This window comes from Anomaloglossus baeobatrachus, chromosome 7 (genome assembly GCF_048569485.1).
Source record: "Anomaloglossus baeobatrachus isolate aAnoBae1 chromosome 7, aAnoBae1.hap1, whole genome shotgun sequence".
In the NCBI taxonomy this organism is placed as follows: Eukaryota; Metazoa; Chordata; class Amphibia; order Anura; family Aromobatidae; genus Anomaloglossus; species Anomaloglossus baeobatrachus.
In genome coordinates, this window is record NC_134359.1 from 299,724,237 (window position 1) to 299,751,855 (window position 27,619).

Consider the following 27,619-nt stretch of genomic DNA (forward strand, 5'->3'; position numbering starts at 1 on the left):
GTTTTCTCTCCTCTCCATGTTCCTCCTCACTGTGACCCTCCTTGTTTCCTCTCCTCTCCATGTTCCTCCTCACTGTGACCCTCCTTGTTTTCTCTTCTTTCCATGTTTCTCCTTGCTGTGCTCCTCCTTGTTTCCTCTCCTCTCCATGTTCCTCCTCCTCATTGTGCTCCCCCTTGTTTCCTCTCCTCTCCATGTTCCTCCTTGTTTCCTCTCCTCTCCATGTATCTAGTTGCTGTTACTCTCCTTGTGTCCTCTCCACGTTCCTCCTCACTGTGACCCTCCTTGTTTCCTCTCCTCTCCATGTTCCTCCTCACTGTGACCCTCCTTGTTTTCTCTTCTTTCCATGTTTCTCCTTACTGTGCTCCTCCTTGTTTCCTCTCCTCTCCATGTTCCTCCTCCTCATTGTGCTCCCCCTTGTTTCCTCTCCTCTCCATGTTCCTCCTTGTTTCCTCTCCTCTCCATGTTCCTCCTCCTCATTGTGCTCCCCCTTGTTTCCTCTCCTCTCCATGTTCCTCCTTGTTTCCTCTCCTCTCCATGTATCTAGTTGCTGTTACTCTCCTTGTGTCCTCTCCACGTTCCTCCTCACTGTAACCCTCCTTGTTTCCTCTTCTCTCCATGTTCCTCCTCACTGTGACCCTCCTTGTTTTCTCTTCTTTCCATGTTTCTCCTTGCTGTGCTCCTCCTTGTTTCCTCTCCTCTCCATGTTCCTCCTCCTCATTGTGCTCCCCCTTGTTTCCTCTCCTCTCCATGTTCCTCCTTGTTTCCTCTCCTCTCCATGTATCTAGTTGCTGTTACTCTCCTTGTGTCCTCTCCACGTTCCTCCTCACTGTAACCCTCCTTGTTTCCTCTTCTCTCCATGTTTCTCCTTGCTGTGCTCCTCGTTTTCTCTCCTCTCCATGTTCCTCCTCGCTGTGACTCTCCTTGTTTCCTCTCCATTTTCCTCCTTGTTTCTTCTCTTCGTAATGTACCTCTTTGTTTCCTCTCCTCTCCATGTTCCTCCTCTTCAGGCTCATCCTTGTTTCCTCTCCTCTCCATGTTCCTCCTCTTCAGGCTCATCCTTGTCTCTTCTCCTCACCTTGTTCCTCCTCGCTGCGTTCCTCCTTGTTTCCTCTCCATGTTCCTCCTTGTTATGTCTCCTTCTTTTAGTCCCTTGGGGCAGCTGGTTTGACCACGTCATCGGATGGTGGAAGGTAAAAGATCAGCACCAGATTCTCTACGTCTTCTACGAGGACATCATTGAGGTGAGGACGGTGACTTCCTCGTCACGTACCTGGACTCTCAGCATCTTACATTTACCTGTTATCTCTGTCATCAGGACCCAAAACGAGAAATAACAAAAATTGCCAAATTTCTGGGCAAAGAGCTGAGTGCGGAGGTGCTGGAGACCGTTCTGCACCACACGTCCTTCCAAGCCATGAAGGAAAATCCATTGACCAACTTTAGTGTCCTGACGTCCTTTGTATTTGACCAGTCCATCTCGCCCTTCATGAGGAAAGGTGAGATTGTGGAGGCAGGACTATTGTATATGAGATGTGTTCATCCTGAGCACCCTGATTCATGAGCCAGATCCTCAGGAGTTCGGCCTTTAGCTGCTGGGCATTAACCCCTCGTTGTTTTCATTTTCAGGTAAAGTCGGGGACTGGAAGAATCATTTCTCAGTGTCACAAAATATTGTATTTGATGAGGAATACAAGAAGCAGATGGAGGGGAGCGGGCTGAGCTTCCGCACCGAGCTGTGACCGGGACCAACAGGATCCACGACCACTCCTCACCCCCCACCTTATACAGGGAAATCAATCAGCACAGCTCTATGAAGGATCCAGTTGATTACTGGAATGATTGATTATGAAGCTCCACCTACAAATGGAAGCTCCTCCTCTTATTATGGCTCCTCCCCTTTGTATGTGACAGTTTCCTGACTTCTGTTACTTGTGGTTCTTCATTCTGTCCTTGCAGTTCTCTATGCACTGACTTCCTGAACAAGCAGAGCTGCAGTATAAAGCATGGTGAAAGGCTAACACACATATAAAGGAAGTAACTCTCAGACGACCTCAGCCTCTAACAGACGATTGTTCACATAAATATCCAAATAATTTGGGTTAATGAGATTTTAGACCCGGGGTCATTCAAAGAGGAAACTCAGGACTATGAAGTTTACTTAAAAAAAACAAACTCGTTCACTTACAGCTATTTTTCTCTGATATCAGCCATTTGTGGTTCTGACCTTCTCTAAGTAGACAGATGCAGAAAGTAGCTATGATCCTGCAGCCATTTTCCAGCTATGGAGCGATCATATTGTCACATGGTCACCCGGCTCCTTACACATGCACTGCCCCTTCTAGCTCCGCCTCTTCCCTTGGCTCCGCCTCCCTGGTTGGAATAAGAAGCGATTGATCATGAGGTCATTGTGTCTTCATTTCACTGGATGACAATTTATATTATGTTATAGTAAAGCTATTATTATATTACACTTGTAGTCTCCTCATCAGTGCACTTGTGGTTCCAGGAGAACTTGCAGCAGAATGTCTGTGGTCTCTGGCTCCTCCCCCTCATTTTTCAATAGAATTTTAAATGACCAACTGCCATTTCCTGACAGTTGATCGTTTAAAATTCAAATATGTGAAGTGGGAGGAGCCAGAGAGCACAGACATTCTGCTGCAAGTTCTCCTGGACCCAGTTACATCTCTCCATAGAATATTATTAGCACCAACTGCCCTGAGTACTGGGAACTTCTCTCTTCACTGAATACAGATTTTACCCGTGAATTGTGTGTAAAAGATCAAACGAGCGTCCGTCTGGGGGCGATCATCGAGCGGTAGATGGACGGAGATCGGGAGCCGGAATCTCTGTTATTCCCCCATTATCGCCCATCTGATAGGTTTGGGTAAGGACGGACTCTGCAGTTAGGGCCACGTAAACGGGGACCGCAGTCTGAGCCCTGGACATCTCCAACAGAGAATCGTCTGCATCCAGGGTCACATTATGGGGGCTCTCTACACTGAGCTGTGTATCTAATCCTGTCCTGTGTGATACTGTCTGCTGAGCCGTGGATCTAATCCTCTCCTGTGTGATACTGTCTGCTGAGCAGTGTATCTAATCCTCTCCTGTGTGATACTGTCTGCTGAGCTGTGTATCTAATCCTCTCCTGTGTGATACTGTCTGCTGAGCTGTGTTTCTAATACTCTCCTGTGTGATACTGTCTGCTGAGCTGTGTATCTAATCCTATCCTGTGTGATACTGTCTGCTGAGCTGTGGATCTAATCCTCTCCTGTGTGATACTGTCTGCTGAGCTGTGTATCTAATCCTCTCCTGTGTGATAATGTCTGCTGAGCTGTGTATCTAATCCTCTCCTGTGTGATACTGTCTGCTGAGCTGTGTATCTAATCCTATCCCGTGTGATACTGTCTACTGAGCTGTGTATCTAATCCTCTCCTGTGTGATAATGTCTGCTGAGCTGTGTATCTAATCCTCTCCTGTGTGATACTGTCTGCTGAGCTGTGTATCTAATCCTCTCCTGTGTGATACTGTCTGCTGAGCTGTGTATCTAATCCTATCCTGTGTGATACTGTCTGCTGAGCTGTGGATCTAATCCTCTCCTGTGTGATACTGTCTGCTGAGCTGTGTATCTAATCCTCTCCTGTGTGATACTGTCTGCTGAGCTGTGTTTCTAATACTCTCCTGTGTGATACTCTCTGCTGAGCCGTGCATCTAATCCTATCCTGTGTGATACTGTCTGCTGAGCAGTGTATCTAATCCTCTCCTGTGTGATACTGTCTGCTGAGCTGTGTATCTAATCCTATCCTGTGTGATACTGTCTGCTGAGCTGTGGATCTAATCCTCTCCTGTGTGATACTGTCTGCTGAGCAGTGTATCTAATCCTCTCCTGTGTGATACTGTCTGCTGAGCAGTGTATCTAATCCTCTCCTGTGTGATACTGTCTGCTGAGCTGTGTTTCTAATACTCTCCTGTGTGATACTCTCTGCTGAGCTGTGCATCTAATCCTATCCTGTGTGATACTGTCTGCTGAGCCGTGTATCTAATCCTCTCCTGTGTGATACTGTCTGCTGAGCTGTGTATCTAATCCTATCCTGTGTGATACTGTCTGCTGAGCTGTGTATCTAATCCTGTCCTGTGTGATACTGTCTGCTGAGCTGTGTATCTAATCCTGTCCTGTGTGATACTGTCTGCTGAGCTGTGTATCTAATCCTATCCTGTGTGATACTGTCTGCTGAGCTGTGTATCTAATCCTATCCTGTGTGATACTGTCTGCTGAGCCGTGTATCTAATCCTCTCCTGTGTGATACTGTCTGCTGAGCTGTGTATCTAATCCTCTCCTGTGTGATACTGTCTGCTGAGCTGTGTATCTAACCCTATCCTGTGTGATACTGTCTGCTGAGCCGTGTATCTAATCCTCTCCTGTGTGATACTGTCTGCTGAGCTGTGTATCTAACCCTATCCTGAGTGATGCTGTCTGCTGAGCTGTGTATCTAATCCTCTCCTGTGTGATACTGTCTGCTGAGCTGTGTATCTAACCCTATCCTGTGTGATACTGTCTACTGAGCCGTGCATCTAATCCTCTCCTGTGTGATACTGTCTGCTGAGCTGTGTATCTAATCCTATCCTGTGTGATACTGTCTGCTGAGCTGTGTATCTAATCCTCTCCTGTGTGATACTGTCTGCTGAGCTGTGTATCTAATCCTGTCCTGTGTGATACTGTCTGCTGAGCTGTGTATCTAATCCTGTCCTGTGTGATACTGTCTACTGAGCTGTGTATCTAATCCTCTCCTGTGTAATACTGTCTCCTGAGCAGTGTATCTAATCCTCTCCTGTGTGATACTGTCTGCTGAGCTGTGTATCTAATCCTATCCCGTGTGATACTGTCTACTGAGCTGTGTATCTAATCCTCTCCTGTGTGATAATGTCTGCTGAGCTGTGTATCTAATCCTCTCCTGTGTGATACTGTCTGCTGAGCTGTGTATCTAATCCTATCCCGTGTGATACTGTCTACTGAGCTGTGTATCTAATCCTCTCCTGTGTGATAATGTCTGCTGAGCTGTGTATCTAATCCTCTCCTGTGTGATACTGTCTGCTGAGCTGTGTATCTAATCCTCTCCTGTGTGATACTGTCTGCTGAGCTGTGTATCTAATCCTCTCCTGTGTGATACTGTCTGCTGAGCTGTGTATCTAATCCTCTCCTGTGTGATACTGTCTGCTGAGCTGTGTATCTAATCCTCTCCTGTGTGATACTGTCTGCTGAGCTGTGTATCTAATCCTCTCCTGTGTGATACTGTCTGCTGAGCTGTGTATCTAATCCTCTCCTGTGTGATAATGTCTGCTGAGCTGTGTATCTAATCCTATCCCGTGTGATACTGTCTACTGAGCTATGTATCTAATCCTATCCTGTGTGATACTGTCTGCTGAGCTGTGTATCTAATCCTCTCCTGTGTGATAATGTCTGCTGAGCTGTGTATCTAATCCTCTCCTGTGTGATACTGTCTGCTGAGCTGTGTATCTAATCCTCTCCTGTGTGATACTGTCTGCTGAGCTGTGTATCTAATCCTCTCCTGTGTGATACTGTCTGCTGAGCTGTGTATCTAATCCTCTCCTGTGTGATAATGTCTGCTGAGCTGTGTATCTAATCCTATCCCGTGTGATACTGTCTACTGAGCTGTGTATCTAATCCTCTCCTGTGTGATAATGTCTGCTGAGCTGTGTATCTAATCCTCTCCTGTGTGATACTGTCTGCTGAGCTGTGTATCTAATCCTCTCCTGTGTGATACTGTCTGCTGAGCTGTGTATCTAATCCTATCCCGTGTGATACTGTCTGCTGAGCTGTGTATCTAATCCTCTCCTGTGTGATAATGTCTGCTGAGCTGTGTATCTAATCCTCTCCTGTGTGATACTGTCTGCTGAGCTGTGTATCTAATCCTCTCCTGTGTGATACTGTCTGCTGAGCTGTGTATCTAATCCTCTCCTGTGTGATACTGTCTGCTGAGCTGTGTATCTAATCCTCTCCTGTGTGATACTGTCTGCTGAGCTGTGTATCTAATCCTCTCCTGTGTGATAATGTCTGCTGAGCTGTGTATCTAATCCTATCCCGTGTGATACTGTCTGCTGAGCTGTGTATCTAATCCTCTCCTGTGTGATACTTTCTGCTGAGCTGTGCGTCAGTGAGGCGGATTCCACTGTGCAGTAATGATCTCTACCTGAAGGTGGCGCCATCTGTATAGTAATAGAAAGGCAATCACTCCTGTAACTTTCCACTAATAGCTGCTGAAAAGATGCTGAGACCAACATACTGCACGGGTGATTACCATAGTGAGTGCAGCTCTGGAGTATAATACAGGAGGTAACTCAGGATCAGTAATGTAATGTATGTACATAGTGACTGCAGAATAGTGAGTGCAGCTCTGGAGTATACTACAGGAGGTAACTCAGGATCAGTTATGTATGTACACAGGGACTGCAGAACAGTGAGTGCAGCTCTGGAGTATAATGCAGGTTACATCACAGATTGAGTGTTGTATTGATGCTTTGGAGGGTTACTATAAAAACTTACTGCCTCCAAGCAATGTTACATACCGGAGCTGCAGACTATACCCATATTTGTTGGGGGCGGGGGGGTCTAGTTTTAGTTTTGGACCTAGAGGCTTTTGCCTCCTGTGAGTCTTTGTCTGTGCAGCCCCTCTTGAGTTTGGCAGCGCTCCTTGGTTACGTTAGGTATCTAGTAGCTTTTCCCGATCCCCTTCTTGGAGGCAGATTCTCGGCTTTCTCTAGACTTTGGGCTCCGCTCTTGGACACAGGTCGGTGCCGCGTCCTCTATATATGTGATTCTCATCAGTTCTAGGCTCGATAGCTCGGCCTCAGTGGAGTCATTGATGGACGACCGCTGTCTGGAATATATGGTGGTCACCAACCTCTGCTCTCTCCTCCCAGGATGGATCCTCAAGTCATACAGAAAGTCGTGCACGAGATGGCCAACTTCACCCCCAAAATGAGCGACATTGAGGGGGTTCCTCTCATCAAGGGAATCTGGGACACAATATACAACTTCCAGGCTCGGGACGGCGACATTGTGGTGGTGTCTTACCCCAAATCAGGTAAGGGGGAGCGGGAAGTATTCTCTGCTGTAAGAGGAGACCATAGGACGTGAGGATGTGAAAGATGCAACATCTCACGGCAGGGACCACTTGGATGCAGGAGATCCTGGACCTGATCGTCCAAGAGTCTCTAATTTTCGCAGTGACTTGGGGGAGCTGGTTCGACCACGTGCTTGGATGGTGGCAGGCAAAGGACAAATACAAGGTCCTCTACGTCTTCTATGAGGACATGATTGAGGTACCTGAGACTCTCATCTGCTCAGGACATGTCACGTAGGGTGTTAATACTTCTGACTCCTCCTTGGACAGGACTCTCGACGTGAGATCAAGAAAGTGATGAGGTTCTTGGGCAAAAATTTCTCTGAAGACATCATTCAGAAGATCCTTTTCCACACCTCCTTCAAGTCCATGAAGGACAACCCAATGGTGAACTTCAGTGCCATCCCAGAGACGGTCCTAGACCAGTCTGTGTCATCCTTTATGAGGAAAGGTAGGCTGCCGAAGAGGCAATGTGAATTAGTCCTGTATCATTAACACCACTCGTATGTACATGGCCCAGTAGTTTCTTGTTACTTGACGTGTGGTAGAGGTTACACCAAGTTGGCATCTCTGGGCTAACAAGGTTGTATTGATCGAACCACCCCAGAAATCCTAATCTTCCCCTTCTGCTTTCAGGAACTGTCGGAGACTGGAAGAACCATTTTGTTGAATCTCAGAACATGATATTTGATGAAGAGGATGGCGGGCAGCGGTCTGGTCTTCCGTAACGAGCTCTGAATGATTGTATCTGAATGCTACCTTGTCTTTTATCTAATGTATATGTACTAATTAATAAAATACATTTTGTGAATCGAGGGTCTCTGCTGCCCCCATTATTACAGGGCTCAGGGTGGTCATGTTGTTGGTTCTGCTCTATGATACAATCTTCACGTTTTTCTCGCCTCCTCCTCACTTCCATGGACTTTTGCGTCTCTTCTTAGTCTTTCATAGTCGTTCAGTATTTTGAGTAGTAGCAGAAATTAGAGGGTCTCCAAGCTATGGTAAGGTGAAGACCCTGATCTCGGACCATGACCCTTCAGGGATCCTCACCAGAAATACCACTAACTGAGATGGTCTTCAAGGGAAAGGTCACTGTCCAAAAATGTTTCCCTCATATCCTCACCTGGGTCACGTCAAACACTTCTTAGTCTCCCCTATTCTTAGTCTACACTTCTTAGTCTCCCCTATTCTTAGTCTACACTTCTTAGTCTCCCCTACTCCTCAGAGAGAAGGTAAGCATAGATGACCACTGGCCTCAGGAAATGACTGGCAGGCCTCCGACTGTTCTCTGGGCCCTGGATGGATCGTGCTCAGGTTTCGGCCTAGCAGCTCACACAGACCCTCAACAACATCCTGGTCTAGCACCTCACGTAGTTAGTCCATACTCCCCGAATGGCAACAAACTTCCTTCTTGCACGGCTTGCCTTCACCTCTATTGTCACCATGATGGTGCAGTGTACTGAGGTCAGTACCCTCCACCCCAGCAAACCATTGTATGGCTCTCCATTGGTCAGCCCAAACTGCCATACCTCCTCTGTAACCCATCCTCCAAAGATCTCTCATTCCTTTATCCAGTCACAGTCCGCAATATGCACCGCAATCTGTGACCTGGATGAGTCGTCACCTAGGCAACCCACCACCTAGGTGAGAGGTTGTGTGTCACCTAGGCAACCTGCCTCCTAGATGACCGGTAAATTAGATAAAATGACCTTGACGTTCTGATACCTAGACAACCTGAGAAGTAGATGATCCATTACCTAGACAACCTACAACAAAGATATTTCACTTGTACAACCTGTTGGTTAGATGATTGGTGACCTAGACAACAGGCCAACTAGATGACCCATCACCTAGGCAACCTGTCACCTCGAAGAATTGTCAACTAAATCACGTGACCTAAAGGTTCTGTCACATAATCCGTTATCTAAGAGACCCATCACCTAAATATCATATTAGCTAGATGACTGGTCACCTAGACGACCTCTTACCTTCACTGCTGGTTACCTAGACAACCAGTCACCTAAACTGCTGGTTACCTAGACAACCAGTCACCTAAACTGCTGGTCACCTAGACGACCTGTTACCTACACTGCTGGTTACCTAGACAACCAGTCACCTAAACTGCTGGTTACCTAGACAACCAGTCACCTAAACTGCTGGTCACCTAGACGATCTGTTACCTACACTGCTGGTTACCTAGACAACCAGTCACCTAAACTGCTGGTCACCTAGACGACCAGTCACCTAAACTGCTGGTCACCTAGACGACCAGTCACCTAAACTGCTGGTCACCTAGACGACCAGTCACCTAAACTGCTGGTTACCTAGACAACCAGTCACCTAAACTGCTGGTCAGACCTGTCACCTAGACGATGTCATCTAGCAAATAAAACCCAAAAACCCCCTGCACTGTGTATGAGAGTCATTTCGGCAATCATTTTATGAGAGGTTAATCTTTAACCGTCGATCTCTAGATTCTCAGGTTATGGCCTCTCCCGAAGCTCGGGCACGTCACACTCGGCGCTACGTTCACTTTCCAGCTGGTCTATCGCCAGGGAGCAATGCATTATGGGATGTGCAGATCGTCTGCAAACTTTAGGAAAAACTCAGACACGGGCTGGAATTGTCAATGCAGCTTTGGATGTGATTGGAGGATATAATAATATACTAAACCAAGAGCTTCACAACGGAGGTAGGGACACCGAGGGGTCCGGGCGGAGGTAGGTACACAGAGGGGTCCGGGCGGAGGTAGGGACACCGAGGGGTCCGGGCGGAGGTAGGTACACAGAGGGGTCCGGGCGGAGGTAGGGACACAGAGGGGTCCGGGCGGAGGTAGGGACACAGAGGGGTCCGGGCGGAGGTAGGGACATTGGGGGGTCAGGCGGAGGTAGGTACACCAAGTGGTCCGGGCGGAGGTAGGTACGTCGAGGGGTCCGGGCGGAGGTAGGTACACTGAGGGGTCCGAACAGAGGTAGGTACACCCAGGGGTCTGGGCGGAGGTAGGTACACCGAGGGGTCCTGGTGGAGGTAGGTACACCCAGAGGTCCGGGCGGAGGTAGGTACACCGAGGGGTCCTGGTGGAGGTAGGTACACCGAGGGGTCCTGGTGGAGGTAGGTACACCGAGGGGTCCTGGCAGAGGTAGGTACACCGAGGGGTCCTGGTGGAGATAGGTACACCGAGGGGTCCTGGTGGAGATAGGTACACCGAGGGGTCCTGGTGGAGGTAGGTACACCGAGGGGTCCTGGCAGAGGTAGGTACACCGAGGGGTCCTGGTGGAGATAGGTACACCGAGGGGTCCGGGCGGAGGTAGGTACACTGAGGGGTCCGAACAGAGGTAGGTACACCCAGGGGTCCTGGTGGAGGTAGGTACACCCAGGGGTCTGGGCGGAGGTAGGTACACCGAGGGGTCCTGGTGGAGGTAGGTACACCCAGAGGTCCGGGCGGAGGTAGGTACACCGAGGGGTCCTGGTGGAGATAGGTACACCGAGGGGTCCTGGTGGAGGTAGGTACACCGAGGGGTCCTGGCAGACGTAGGTACACCGAGGGGTCCGGGCGGAGGTAGGTACACCGAGGGGTCCTGGTGGAGGTAGGTACACCCAGAGGTCCGGGCGGAGGTAGGTACACCGAGGGGTCCTGGTGGAGGTAGGTACACCGAGGGGTCCTGGTGGAGGTAGGTACACCGAGGGGTCCTGGCAGAGGTAGGTACACCGAGGGGTCCTGGTGGAGATAGGTACACCGAGGGGTCCTGGTGGAGGTAGGTACACCGAGGGGTCCTGGCAGAGGTAGGTACACCGAGGGGTCCTGGTGGAGATAGGTACACCGAGGGGTCCTGGTGGAGGTAGGTACACCGAGGGGTCCTGGCAGACGTAGGTACACCGAGGGGTCCGGGCGGAGGTAGGTACACCGAGGGGTCCTGGTGGAGGTAGGTACACCGAGGGGTCCTGGTGGAGGTAGGTACACCGAGGGGTCCTGGCGGAGGTAGGTACACGCATGGGTAGGGCGGAGGCCGGCGTTTTGTACATAGGGTGGGGATTAATCTCCTCCCCGGCAGGTCATGCACCTTTAATTGGTAAGTGTGACAGTGCGCAGCACGGAGCGGGCAAGTGGTGAACGGGCAGGTCACATGCCGAAATCTCTATTATCTTGGCTCCGGTTCTCCATAGAAACCATGTGAAGAGGAATTCCTGCCCGCAGCCTTTCCACTTTCTCGCTCGGCTTTCATCATATTTGATTTCTCCATAGTTCTCTGACCGGTCGTGCGGCGTCATCTTCATGGCTTTTGCACGGAGCGCTCAGCTCTTTGGCGGTTACGTGATGCCGCGGCCTCGTGTCGGACACGTCGCTGGCGTCCCACTGGACCAGAACACGTGTGACACGTGGGACGATATCTGGAGATTTCAGGCACATCCGGAGGACGTCCTAGTGGCCGCTTATCCAAAAGCAGGTATGGAGGAGATCATACCTGTGTTCTCTAGTCACAGCCAGAGCTGCGTACAGCTCTCGGAATATTCGCTTTCTGACTGCAGAATTGTGAGCGCAGCTCTGGAGGATAATCAGTATTCGATAACTGTGAAGCCTCTTTCTCTAAGGCATCACGTGGATGCAGGAGGTCGTGGATATGATATGTCAGGAAGGCGACGGAGAGAAATGCCGCCGGGCGCCCACCTACGACAAACACCCATTTCTGGAAGCTGTGGCACCAAAACCCATCCCATCAGGTGAGTAACGCCTATATACCACGCCGTTTACACCTTTCTGACTCCAAACCTACACTCTTACTTTCTCAGCATCTTGATTCTATTGTTCCTTGCAATCAGCCACTATATTTTGGCTGATAACTGGGAGCAATAGCATTCATGAACTCTATCGTTTATGACTAAATATGGAAGTAGATTACGCTCCAGCACCATTTTTAGCGGCATATAGTCACCAGGTCACCCAGGCTTCTCAGAAATGCACAGTCCCGCCTCTGTCTGGACTCCTCCCCCTTGACTGATCCATGGTTGCAGGGGTGAAGAGTGAGGCGGCCTTTGATTTCCTCTCTTTAAGGACTACAGTTGGCAGAAAACATGGAGCCGCCGCGCATCCTAAAAACCCATCTTCCCGTCCAGCTGCTGCCGCCGTCCTTTTGGGAGCAGGACTGTAAGGTAATGGGGCTGAAGGTCGTCTCAGGGTCCCTGTCACCAGGTAGGTTTGGACTGATCCAGAGGTAGATGCCATTTCCCCTTCTGTGCAGGTGATTTACGTAGCACGGAACGCCAAGGACAGCATGGTGTCGTACTATCACTTCCAGAGAATGAACAAAGGTCTTCCGGAACCTGGAGACTGGGCCGACTACTTCTCAACCTTCCTTTCTGGAGACGGTGGGTGTCAGGGCCTCAGTCCTCAGCAGCATAGTAAAGGACAACCCTGCTAATTAACTGGAATATTAGAATATTTCAAAAGGAAGGGCAAAATGAAATCATGGCCCCTAGTCCGTGCCCATGGCGGTCCCTAAAAAAATTGCAATGGGATCAAATAAACATTGAGTAATGTCAGCAATTGGCAGGGGAGCAGGGATTTGTCACTCAAAAACCATATCACTATTGAATGACAGTAATCAGACGGGGCTGTGGCATTATATATATTTCTGTATTATGGAGTTCCCCTTGAAGATTCTCCATTTTCTCATCTTGCAGTCTTTTGGGGCAGCTGGTTTGACCACGTGATAGGATGGTGGGAAATGAAGAATCATCGTCAGGTTCTTTACATCTTCTACGAGGACATGATGGAAGTAAGAGGTGAAACACGGGGAGACAAGAGAAGGTTGTTGTTTTCAAGTCAATCTACGATTTCTTAAATTTGCCAGAACACGAGAAGAGAAATCGAGAAAGTGATGAGGTTCCTGGGAAAGCAGCTCCCCGAGGAGATCCTGGAGAAGGTCTACAAGGAGACCACCTTCCAGGCCATGAGGGACAATCCCATGGCCAACTATAGCACCATCCCCTCATTCGTCATGGACCAATCAATATCACCCTTCATGAGGAAAGGTAAATGGCCCTCACTACCCCCATAATAATAACAGCGATATCCACAGTGCCCCCATAATAATAACAGCAATATCCACAGTGCCCCCATAATAACAGCGATATCCACAGTGCCCCCATAATAACAGTAATATCCACAGTGCCCCCATAATAACAGCGATATCCACAGTGCCCCCATAATAACAGTAATATCCACAGTGCCCCCATAATAACAGTAATATCCACAGTGCCCCCATAATAACAGCGATATCCACAGTGCCCCCATAATAATAACAGCGATATCCACAGTGCCCCCATAATAACAGCGATATCCACAGTGCCCCCATAATAACAGTAATATCCACAGTGCCCCCATAATAACAGCGATATCCACAGTGCCCCCATAATAACAGTAATATCCACAGTGCCCCCATAATAACAGTAATATCCACAGTGCCCCCATAATAACAGCGATATCCACAGTGCCCCCATAATAACAGTAATATCCACAGTGCCCCCATAATAACAGTAATATCCACAGTGCCCCCATAATAACAGCGATATCCATAGTGCCCCCATAATAACAGTAATATCCACAGTGCCCCCATAATAACAGCGATATCCACAGTACCCCCATAATAACAGCGATATCCACAGTGCCCCCATAATAACAGCGATATCCACAGTGCCCCCATAATAACAGTAATATCCACAGTGCCCCCATAATAACAGTAATATCCACAGTGCCCCCATAATAACAGCGATATCCATAGTGCCCCCATAATAACAGTAATATCCACAGTGCCCCCATAATAACAGCGATATCCACAGTGCCCCCATAATAACAGCGATATCCACAGTGCCCCCATAATAACAGCGATATCCACAGTACCCCCATAATAACAGCGATATCCACAGTGCCCCCATAATAACAGTAATATCCACAGTGCCCCCATAATAACAGCGATATCCACAGTGCCCCCATAATAACAGCGATATCCACAGTGCCCCCATAATAATAACAGCGATATCCACAGTGCCCCCATAATAACAGTGATATCCACAGTGTCCCCATAATAACAGCGATATCCACAGTGCCCCCATAATAACAGCGATATCCACAGTGCCCCCATAATAACAGCGATATCCACAGTGCCCCCATAATAACAGTGATATCCACAGTGCCCCCATAATAATAACAGCGATATCCACAGTGCCCCCATAATAACAGCGATATCCATAGTGCCCCCATAATAACAGCGATATCCACAGTGCCCCCATAATAACAGCGATATCCACAGTGGCCCCATAATAACAGCGATATCCATAGTGCCCCCATAATAACAGTAATATCCACAGTGCCCCCATAATAACAGCGATATCCACAGTGCCCCCATAATAACAGCGATATCCACAGTGCCCCCATAATAACAGTGATATCCACAGTGCCCCCATAATAACAGTGACAGCCACAGTGCCCCCATAATAACAGCGATATCCACAGTGCCCCCATAATAACAGCGATATCCACAGTGCCCCCATAATAACAGCGATATCCACAGTGCCCCCATAATAACAGTAATATCCACAGTGCCCCCATAATAACAGTGACAGCCACAGTGCCCCCATAATAACAGCGATATCCACAGTGCCCCCATAATAACAGCGATATCCACAGTGCCCCCATAATAACAGCGATATCCACAGTGCCCCCATAATAACAGTAATATCCACAGTGCCCCCATAATAACAGTGACAGCCACAGTGCCCCCATAATAACAGCGATATCCACAGTGCCCCCATAATAACAGTGACATCCACAGTGCCCCCATAATAACAGCGATATCCACAGTGCCCCCATAATAACAGTAATATCCACAGTGCCCCCATAATAACAGCGATATCCACAGTGCCCCCATAATAACAGTGACAGCCACAGTGCCCCCATAATAACAGCGATATCCACAGTGCCCCCATAATAACAGTGACATCCACAGTGCCCCCATAATAACAGCGATATCCACAGTGCCCCCATAATAACAGTAATATCCACAGTGCCCCCATAATAACAGCGATATCCACAGTGCCCCCATAATAACAGCGATATCCACAGTGCCGCCATAATAACAGTGACATCCACAGTGCCCCCATAATAACAGCGATATCCACAGTGCCCCCATAATAACAGTAATATCCACAGTGCCCCCATAATAACAGCGATATCCACAGTGCCCCCATAATAACAGCGATATCCACAGTGCCCCCATAATAACAGCGATATCCACAGTGCCCCCATAATAACAGTGACATCCACAGTGCCCCCATAATAACAGCGATATCCACAGTGCCCCCATAATAACAGTAATATCCACAGTGCCCCATAATAACAGCGATATCCACAGTGCCCCATAATAACAGCGATATCCACAGTGCCCCCATAATAACAGCAATATCCACAGTGCCTCCATATTAACAGCGATATCCACAGTGCCCCCATAATAACAGCGATATCCACAGTGCCCCCATAATAACAGCGATATCCACAGTGCCCCCATAATAACAGTAATATCCACAGTGCCCCCATAATAACAGCGATATCCACAGTGCCCCCATAATAACAGCGATATCCACAGTGCCCCCATAATAACAGTAATATCCACAGTGCCCCCATAATAACAGCGATATCCACAGTGCCCCCATAATAACAGCGATATCCACAGTGCCCCCATAATAATAACAGCGATATCCACAGTGCCCCCATAATAACAGTGATATCCACAGTGTCCCCATAATAACAGCGATATCCACAGTGCCCCCATAATAACAGCGATATCCACAGTGCCCCCATAATAACAGTGATATCCACAGTGCCCCCATAATAATAACAGCGATATCCACAGTGCCCCCATAATAACAGCGATATCCATAGTGCCCCCATAATAACAGCGATATCCACAGTGCCCCCATAATAACAGCGATATCCACAGTGGCCCCATAATAACAGCGATATCCATAGTGCCCCCATAATAACAGTAATATCCACAGTGCCCCCATAATAACAGCGATATCCACAGTGCCCCCATAATAACAGTGATATCCACAGTGCCCCCATAATAACAGTGACAGCCACAGTGCCCCCATAATAACAGCGATATCCACAGTGCCCCCATAATAACAGCGATATCCACAGTGCCCCCATAATAACAGTAATATCCACAGTGCCCCCATAATAACAGTGACAGCCACAGTGCCCCCATAATAACAGCGATATCCACAGTGCCCCCATAATAACAGCGATATCCACAGTGCCCCCATAATAACAGCGATATCCACAGTGCCCCCATAATAACAGTAATATCCACAGTGCCCCCATAATAACAGTGACAGCCACAGTGCCCCCATAATAACAGCGATATCCACAGTGCCCCCATAATAACAGTGACATCCACAGTGCCCCCATAATAACAGCGATATCCACAGTGCCCCCATAATAACAGTGACATCCACAGTGCCCCCATAATAACAGTGACATCCACAGTGCCCCCACAATAACAGCGATATCCACAGTGCCCCATAATAACAGCGATATCCACAGTGCCCCCATAATAACAGCGATATCCACAGTGCCCCCATAATAACAGCGATATCCACAGTGCCGCCATAATAACAGTGACATCCACAGTGCCCCCATAATAACAGCGATATCCACAGTGCCCCCATAATAACAGTAATATCCACAGTGCCCCCATAATAACAGCGATATCCACAGTGCCCCCATAATAACAGCGATATCCACAGTGCCCCCATAATAACAGCGATATCCACAGTGCCCCCATAATAACAGCGATATCCACAGTGCCCCCATAATAACAGCGATATCCACAGTGCCGCCATAATAACAGTGACATCCACAGTGCCCCCATAATAACAGCGATATCCACAGTGCCCCCATAATAACAGCGATATCCACAGTGCCCCCATAATAACAGTAATATCCACAGTGCCCCCATAATAACAGCGATATCCACAGTGCCCCCATAATAACAGCGATATCCACAGTGCCCCCATAATAACAGCGATATCCACAGTGCCCCCTGTCACAAACCACCGGGGGGGTCACTCAGAAATCCCCCGCGCTGGCTACCAGTACGTCACAATCGGGGGGTAACAAGTGGGGGTCACCCCTCCTTTATACCTCCCGACCGACAGACAGAGCACGTGACGCGCTCTCTAGCGCCCCTCTTATAGTCAGGCCAATTATGGAATTGCCCGACAATAAGCAAGGAGGCCGCTATACTACTTATGCCGATTATTGAAGGGTCCCCGGTGAGAGTAGGGTATATATTCCCCCGACCTCCGCGGGCGGAATATATAAAATCTCCCCGAATCTCACTGGCCTCCCCACAATAATCCTTGGCACAAACTCGCTGCCACCAACCGCTTCACGGTAACTATTAGCCGAACACACAGACGTGGGATTCAAGATCGAGATAACAGAACAGCCCAAGATTAATTATATAATTTAATCAGCCTAAAGCACACTAGAAACTACAATATATACAATAGGGAATCTACAGAATATACATATGTCAGAGTACAGTTACAGTCAAAGCATGGGTTACAAACAGGCATACACAGTTCCAGCAGTTACCTTGTTGCGTCTGGCCACAGGGGGGCGCTGTAGGCCAGGTTTCTAGGATCCTTCCCACAGATGTTTCCTACACGTGCCCCCAGCGAAAGAACACTGGAAGATGGCCGAAGTAGGGTTATCAACCTGGGCACATCCAGGTCCCCTCCTACCTTAGTGACCTCAGAGGGAGCACTGCTCCACCCCTGGCTGGAGTTATGGACAATCCACAACATGGAATATGGGCCATAACTTTGCCTGGGAGCGTCGTAGGCGGACGCCAATGCTCTCATTGTGACAGTTATGAATTTAGCTACAGAACGAGGGGACTCATGACCTGTCTGCCAGTTCCCCATTGGCTGATATCACGCCTGGGGCATTTCCCAATGTCCTGCTCCCATAAAAAGGGGGGTGCCGGCATCGTCCGCATGCGGAGACACCATTTTTATGGTTGCCATATTTATCGGAAATATGGCTTGCGAGATATGAACCATTTTTTACTGGAGTCGTTCTGTCTGGCTATTTCCATAGCCTTGCTAACTAGCTAGCAGCTCCTACTACAGGGTCACGGCAGGGAGTCATCCTGTGTCCATTGTCCTAAAGCCACCTAATTTCCATATCACAGGACATGGCCATGGAGGTGTAAGTGGAACACTGAGAACAAGAAGGGAGGGGGCACTGCCAGGGAGTGATGAGGGATTATGACTGGAGTCATAATTCATCTTCATATCCCGGGATTTGCCTCACACCCCCATAATAACAGCGATATCCACAGTGCCTCCATAATAACAGCGATATCCACAGTGCCCCCATAATAACAGTGACATCCACAGTGCCCCCATAATAACAGCGATATCCACAGTGCCCCCATAATAACAGTAATATCCACAGTGCCCCATAATAACAGCGATATCCACAGTGCCCCCATAATAACAGCAATATCCACAGTGCCTCCATAATAACAGCGATATCCAAAGTGCCCCCATAATAACAGCGATATCCACAGTGCCCCCATAATAACAGCGATATCCACAGTGCCCCCATAATAACAGTAATATCCACAGTGCCCCCATAATAACAGCGATATCCACAGTGCCCCCATAATAACAGCGATATCCACAGTGCCCCCATAATAACAGCGATATCCACAGTGCCCCCATAATAACAGCGGCATCCACAGTGCCCCCATAATAACAGTGACATCCACAGTGCCCCTATAATAACAGCGATATCCACAGTGCCCCCATAATAACAGTGACATCCACAGTGCCCCCATAATAACAGTGACATCCACAGTGCCCCCATAATAACAGCGATATCCACAGTGCCTCCATAATAACAGCAATATCCACAGTGCCCCCATAATAACAGCAATATCCACAGTGCCCCCATAATAGCAGCAATATCCACAGTGCCTCCATAATAACAGCAATATCCACAGTGCCTCCATAATAACAGTGACATCCACAGTGCCCCCATAATAACAGTGACATCCACAGTGCCCCCATAATAACAGCGATATCCACAGTGCCCCCATAATAACAGTGACATCCACAGTGCCCCCATAATAACAGCGACATCCACAGTGCCCCCATAATAACAGTGACATCCACAGTGCCCCCATAATAACAGCGATATCCACAGTGCCCCCATAATAACAGTGACATCCACAGTGCCCCCATAATAACAGTGACATCCACAGTGCCCCCATAATAACAGCGATATCCACAGTGCCCCCATAATAACAGCGATATCCACAGTGCCCCCATAATAACAGTGACATCCACAGTGCCCCCATAATAACAGTGACATCCACAGTGCCCCCATAATAACAGTGACATCCACAGTGCCTCCATAATAACAGTAATATCCACAGTGCCCCATAATAACAGCGATATCCACAGTGCCCCCATAATAACAGCAATATCCACAGTGCCTCCATATTAACAGCGATATCCACAGTGCCCCCATAATAACAGCGATATCCACAGTGCCCCCATAATAACAGCGATATCCACAGTGCCCCCATAATAACAGTAATATCCACAATGCCCCCATAATAACAGTGATATCCACAGTGCCCCCATAATAACAGCAATATCCACAGTGCCCCCATAATAACAGTAATATCCACAATGCCCCCATAATAACAGTGATATCCACAGTGCCCCCATAATAACAGCGATATCCACAGTGCCCCCATAATAACAGTAATATCCACAATGCCCCCATAATAACAGTGATATCCACAGTGCCCCCATAATAACAGCGATATCCACAGTGCCCCCATAATAACAGCGATATCCACAGTGCCCCCATAATAACAGTGATATCCACAGTGCCCCCATAATAACAGCGATATCCACAGTGCCCCCATAATAACAGCGATATCCACAGTGCCCCCATAATAATAACAGCGATATCCACAGTGCCCCCATAATAACAGTGATATCCACAGTGTCCCCATAATAACAGCGATATCCACAGTGCCCCCATAATAACAGCGATATCCACAGTGCCCCCATAATAACAGTGATATCCACAGTGCCCCCATAATAATAACAGCGATATCCACAGTGCCCCCATAATAACAGCGATATCCATAGTGCCCCCATAATAACAGTGATATCCACAGTGCCCCCATAATAACAGCGATATCCACAGTGCCCCCATAATAACAGCGATATCCACAGTGGCCCCATAATAACAGCGATATCCATAGTGCCCCCATAATAACAGTAATATCCACAGTGCCCCCATAATAACAGCGATATCCACAGTGCCCCCATAATAACAGTGATATCCACAGTGCCCCCATAATAACAGTGACAGCCACAGTGCCCCCATAATAACAGCGATATCCACAGTGCCCCCATAATAACAGCGATATCCACAGTGCCCCCATAATAACAGTAATATCCACAGTGCCCCCATAATAACAGTGACAGCCACAGTGCCCCCATAATAACAGCGATATCCACAGTGCCCCCATAATAACAGCGATATCCACAGTGCCCCCATAATAACAGCGATATCCACAGTGCCCCCATAATAACAGTAATATCCACAGTGCCCCCATAATAACAGTGACAGCCACAGTGCCCCCATAATAACAGCGATATCCACAGTGCCCCCATAATAACAGTGACATCCACAGTGCCCCCATAATAACAGCGATATCCACAGTGCCCCCATAATAACAGTGACATCCACAGTGCCCCCATAATAACAGTGACATCCACAGTGCCCCCACAATAACAGCGATATCCACAGTGCCCCATAATAACAGCGATATCCACAGTGCCCCCATAATAACAGCGATATCCACAGTGCCCCCATAATAACAGCGATATCCACAGTGCCGCCATAATAACAGTGACATCCACAGTGCCCCCATAATAACAGCGATATCCACAGTGCCCCCATAATAACAGTAATATCCACAGTGCCCCCATAATAACAGCGATATCCACAGTGCCCCCATAATAACAGCGATATCCACAGTGCCCCCATAATAACAGCGATATCCACAGTGCCCCCATAATAACAGCGATATCCACAGTGCCCCCATAATAACAGCGATATCCACAGTGCCGCCATAATAACAGTGACATCCACAGTGCCCCCATAATAACAGCGATATCCACAGTGCCCCCATAATAACAGCGATATCCACAGTGCCCCCATAATAACAGTAATATCCACAGTGCCCCCATAATAACAGCGATATCCACAGTGCCCCCATAATAACAGCGATATCCACAGTGCCCCCATAATAACAGCGATATCCACAGTGCCCCCTGTCACAAACCACCGGGGGGGTCACTCAGAAATCCCCCGCGCTGGCTACCAGTACGTCACAATCGGGGGGTAACAAGTGGGCGTCCCCCTCCTTTATACCTCCCGACCGACAGACAGAGCACGTGACGCGCTCTCTAGCGCCCCTCTTATAGTCAGGCCAATTATGGAATTGCCCGACCATAAGCAAGGAGGCCGCTATACTACTTATGCCGATTATTGAAGGGTCCCCGGTGAGAGTAGGGTATATATTCCCCCGACCTCCGCGGGCGGAATATATAAAATCTCCCCGAATCTCACTGGCCTCCCCACAATAATCCTTGGCACAACTCGCTGCCACCAACCGATTTACGGTAACTATTAGCCGAACACACAGACGTGGGATTCAAGATCGAGATAACAGAACAGCCCAAGATTAATTATATAATTTAATCAGCCTAAAGCACACTAGAACTACAATATATACAATAGGGAATCTACGGAATATACAGTTATGTCAGAGTACAGTTACAAGCAAAGCATGGGTTACAAACAGGCATACACAGTTCCAGCAGTTACCTTGTTGCGTCTGGCCACAGGGGGGCGCTGTACCCAGGTTCCTAGGATCCTTCCCACAGATGTTTCCTACACGTGCCCCCAGCGAAAAGAACCCTGGAAAATGGCCGAAGTAGGGTTATCAACCTGGGCAAATCCAGGTCCCCTCCTACCTTAGTGACCTCAGAGGGAGCACTGCTCCACCCCTGGCTGGAGTTATGGACAAAATCCACAACATGGAATATGGGCCATAACTTTGCCTGGGAGCGTCGTAGGCGGACGCCAATGCTCTCATTGTGACAGTTATGAATTTAGCTACAGAACGAGGGGACTCATGACCTGTCTGCCAGTTCCCCATTGGCTGATATCACGCCTGGGGCATTTCCCAATGTCCTGCTCCCATAAAAAGGGGGTGCCGGCATCGTCCGCATGCGGAGACACCATTTTTATGGTTGCCATATTTATCGGAAATATGGCTTGCGAGATATGAACCATTTTTTACTGGAGTCGTTCTGTCTGGCTATTTCCATAGCCTTGCTAACTAGCTAGCAGCTCCTACTACAGGGTCACGGCAGGGAGTCATCCTGTGTCCATTGTCCCCAAGCCACCTAATTTCCATATCACAGGACATGGCCATGGAGGTGTAAGTGGAACACTGAGAACAAGAAGGGAGGGGGCACTGCCAGGGAGTGATGAGGGATTATGACTGGAGTCATAATTCATCTTCATATCCCGGGATTTGCCTCACACCCCCATAATAACAGCGATATCCACAGTGCCTCCATAATAACAGCGATATCCACAGTGCCCCCATAATAACAGTGACATCCACAGTGCCCCCATAATAACAGCGATATCCACAGTGCCCCCATAATAACAGTAATATCCACAGTGCCCCATAATAACAGCGATATCCACAGTGCCCCCATAATAACAGCAATATCCACAGTGCCTCCATAATAACAGCGATATCCAAAGTGCCCCCATAATAACAGCGATATCCACAGTGCCCCCATAATAACAGCGATATCCACAGTGCCCCCATAATAACAGTAATATCCACAGTGCCCCCATAATAACAGCGATATCCACAGTGCCCCCATAATAACAGCGATATCCACAGTGCCCCCATAATAACAGCGATATCCACAGTGCCCCCATAATAACAGCGGCATCCACAGTGCCCCCATAATAACAGTGACATCCACAGTGCCCCTATAATAACAGCGATATCCACAGTGCCCCCATAATAACAGTGACATCCACAGTGCCCCCATAATAACAGTGACATCCACAGTGCCCCCATAATAACAGCGATATCCACAGTGCCTCCATAATAACAGCGATATCCACAGTGCCCCCATAATAACAGCAATATCCACAGTGCCCCCATAATAGCAGCAATATCCACAGTGCCTCCATAATAACAGCAATATCCACAGTGCCTCCATAATAACAGTGACATCCACAGTGCCCCCATAATAACAGTGACATCCACAGTGCCCCCATAATAACAGCGATATCCACAGTGCCCCCATAATAACAGTGACATCCACAGTGCCCCCATAATAACAGCGACATCCACAGTGCCCCCATAATAACAGTGACATCCACAGTGCCCCCATAATAACAGCGATATCCACAGTGCCCCCATAATAACAGTGACATCCACAGTGCCCCCATAATAACAGCGACATCCACAGTGCCCCCATAATAACAGCGATATCCACAGTGCCCCCATAATAACAGCGATATCCACAGTGCCCCCATAATAACAGCGATATCCACAGTGCCCCCATAATAACAGTGACATCCACAGTGCCCCCATAATAACAGTGACATCCACAGTGCCTCCATAATAACAGTGACATCCACAGTGCCCCCATAATAACAGTGACATCCACAGTGCCCCCATAATAACAGCGATATCCACAGTGCCCCCATAATAACAGCGACATCCACAGTGGCCCCCATAATAACAGTGACATCCACAGTGCCCCCATAATAACAGCGATATCCACAGTGCCCCCATAATAACAGTGACATCCACAGTGCCTCCATAATAACAGTGACATCCACAGTGTCCCCATAATAACAGTGACATCCACAGTGCCCCCATAATAACAGCGATATCCACAGTGCCCCCATAATAACAGCGATATCCACAGTGCCTCCATAATAACAGTGACATCCACAGTGTCCCCATAATAACAGTGACATCCACAGTGCCCCCATAATAACAGCGATATCCACAGTGCCCCCATAATAACAGTGACATCCACAGTGCCCCCATAACAGTGATATCCACAGTGCCCCCATAATAACAGTGACATCCACAGTGCCCCCATAACAGTGATATCCACAGTGCCCCCATAATAACAGTGACATCCACAGTGCCCCCATAATAACAGCGATATCCACAGTGCCCCCATAATAACAGTGACATCCACAGTGCCCCCATAATAACAGCGATATCCACAGTGCCCCCATAATAACAGCGATATCCACAGTGCCTCCATAATAACAGCAATATCCACAGTGTCCCCATAATAACAGTGACATCCACAGTGCCCCCATAATAACAGCGATATCCACAGTGCCTCCATAATAACAGCAATATCCACAGTGCCTTCATAATAACAGCGATATCCACAGTGCCCCCATAATAACAGCAATATCCACAGTGCCCCTATAATAACAGCGACATCCACAGTGCCCCCATAATAACAGTGACATCCACAGTGCCCCCATAATAACAGTGACATCCACAGTGCCCCCATAATAACAGTGACATCCACAGTGCCCCCATAATAACAGCGACATCCACAGTGCCCCCATAATAACAGCGATATCCACAGTGCCTCCATAATAACAGCAATATCCACAGTGCCCCCATAATAACAGTGACATCCACAGTGCCCCCATAATAACAGCGATATCCACAGTGCCTCCATAATAACAGTGACATCCACAGTGCCTCCATAATAACAGTGACATCCACAGTGCCCCCATAATAACAGTGACATCCACAGTGCCCCCATAATAACAGTGACATCCACAGTGCCCCCATAATAACAGTGACATCCACAGTGCCCCCATAATAACAGCGACATCCACAGTGCCCCCATAATAACAGTGACATCCACAGTGCCTCCATAATAACAGTGACATCCACAGTGCCCCCATAATAACAGCGATATCCACAGTGCCCCCCATAATAACAGCGACATCCACAGTGCCCCCATAATAACAGCGACATCCACAGTGCCCCATAATAACAGTGACATCCACAGTGCCCCCATAATAACAGTGACATCCACAGTGCCCCCATAATAACAGTGACATCCACAGTGCCCCCATAATAACAGTGATATCCACAGTGCCCCCATAATAACAGTGACATCCACAGTGCCCCCATAATAACAGCGATATCCACAGTGCCTCCATAATAACAGTGACATCCACAGTGCCCCCATAATAACAGTGACATCCACAGTGCCCCCATAATAACAGCAATATCCACAGTGCCCCCATAATAACAGTGACATCCACAGTGCCCCCATAATAACAGTGACATCCACAGTGCCCCCATAATAACAGTGACATCCACAGTGCCCCCATAATAACAGCGATATCCACAGTGCCCCCATAATAACAGTGACATCCACAGTGCCCCCATAATAACAGTGATATCCACAGTGCCCCCATAATAACAGTGATATCCACAGTGCCCCCATAATAACAGCGATATCCACAGTGCCCCCATAATAACAGCGATATCCACAGTGCCCCCATAATAACAGCGACATCCACAGTGCCCCCATAATAACAGTGACATCCACAGTGCCCCCATAATAACAGCGATATCCACAGTGCCCCCATAATAACAGCGATATCCACAGTGTCCCCATAATAACAGTGACATCCACAGTGCCCCCATAATAACAGTGACATCCACAGTGCCCCCATAATAACAGCGATATCCACAGTGCCTCCATAATAAGTGACCCCTGGTCCTCTTTTCCTCCAGGCATGGTGGGAGACTGGAGGAATCATTTCACGGTTGCACAGGACGAGGTGTTTGAGGAGGAATATGGCAGAAGAATGGAGGGGACGGGGCTGACTTTCCGGACGCATCTCTGAGGACCCCGGCTGCTGGACATTGGGACTTTATAAAGGACATTTAACCCTTTGTATCTAGGACTTGTAGCCGTAATATGATACCTGCGCTGCTGTGGAACTACAAGTCCCAGCATATGGGCTCTTTTCCACTCGCGATTTCCTGGTGCGAGTCAATAAAACATTAGATTAACACTGGTGCGAGCGCAATCAATGAGGCCGTGTCCTCTGTCCTTTTATTTCTACACATGAATCGGGCTCTCGGTGTCATCTCACCATGCTGCGTTTTGCACCGAGTCTTGGCTCACACGAGTGTAAAATCGCACTCGCATTACACTAGCATTACTTGAGTCGTGTAGCTAATCCTCTCCTGTGTGATACTGTCTGCTGAGCTGTGTATCTAATCCTCTCCTGTGTGATACTGTCTGCTGAGCTGTGTATCTAATCCTCTCCTGTGTGATACTGTCTGCTGAGCTGTGTATCTAATCCTCTCCTGTGTGATACTGTCTGCTGAGCTGTGTATCTAATCCTCTGTGTGATATTGTCTGCTGAGCTGTGTATCTAATCCTCTCCTGTGTGATACTGTCTGCTGAGCTGTGTATCTAATCCTCTCCTGTGTGATACTGTCTGCTGAGCTGTGTATCTAATCCTCTCCTGCGTGATACTGTCTGCTGAGCCGTGTATCTAATCCTCTCCTGTGTGATACTGTCTGCTGAGCCGTGTATATAATCCTCTCCTGCGTGATACTGTCTGCTGAGCCGTGTATCTAATCCTCTCCTGTGTGATACTGTCTGCTGAGCTGTGTATATAATCCTCTCCTGCGTGATACTGTCTGCTGAGCCGTGTATCTAATCCTCTCCTGTGTGATACTGTCTGCTGAGCTGTGTATCTAATCCTCTCCTGTGTGATATTGTCTGCTGAGCTGTGTATCTAATCCTCTCCTGTGTGATACTGTCTGCTGAGCTGTGTATCTAATCCTCTCCTGTGTGATACTGTCTGCTGAGCTGTGTATCTAATCCTCTCCTGTGTGATACTGTCTGCTGAGCTGTGTATCTAATCCTCTCCTGTGTGATACTGTCTGCTGAGCTGTGTATCTAATCCTCTCCTGTGTGATACTGTCTGCTGAGCTGTGTATCTAATCCTCTCCTGTGTGATACTGTCTGCTGAGCGGTGTATCTAATCCTCTCCTGTGTGATACTGTCTGCTGAGCTGTGTATCTAAGCCTCTCCTGTGTGATACTGTCTGCTGAGCCGTGTATCTAATCCTCTCCTGTGTGATAGTCTGCTGAGCTGTGTATCTAATCCTATCCTGTGTGATACTGTCTGCTGAGCTGTGTATCTAATCCTCTCCTGTGTGATACTGTCTGCTGAGCTGTGTATCTAATCCTCTCCTGTGT

The 27,619-nt window shown here is 48.4% G+C and overlaps 1 protein-coding gene across 4 annotated transcripts in view; it reads left to right on the forward strand.

The window, feature by feature from the left end:
• LOC142245643 (sulfotransferase 1C2-like) overlaps positions 1–26,421 on the forward strand; it is a 44,592-nt gene extending 18,171 nt beyond the window's left edge. Inside the window, exons 1-8 of one of the 4 annotated variants that reach the window (XM_075318536.1) lie at positions 6,938–7,030; positions 11,506–11,584; positions 11,730–11,858; positions 12,190–12,287; positions 12,377–12,503; positions 12,819–12,913; positions 12,989–13,169; positions 26,135–26,421. In XM_075318536.1, the coding sequence (XP_075174651.1) occupies positions 6,938–7,030; positions 11,506–11,584; positions 11,730–11,858; positions 12,190–12,287; positions 12,377–12,503; positions 12,819–12,913; positions 12,989–13,169; positions 26,135–26,247 (915 nt within the window). In that variant the 3' untranslated portion in view covers positions 26,248–26,421. Of the gene's footprint in view, positions 1–6,937; positions 7,031–9,726; positions 9,860–11,382; positions 11,585–11,729; positions 11,859–12,189; positions 12,288–12,376; positions 12,504–12,818; positions 12,914–12,988; positions 13,170–26,134 lie in introns of those variants that run through there. The other 3 variants (XM_075318534.1, XM_075318535.1, XM_075318537.1) reach the window with 3 other exon arrangements.
• The last annotated feature ends 1,198 nt before the right edge of the window (positions 26,422–27,619 follow it).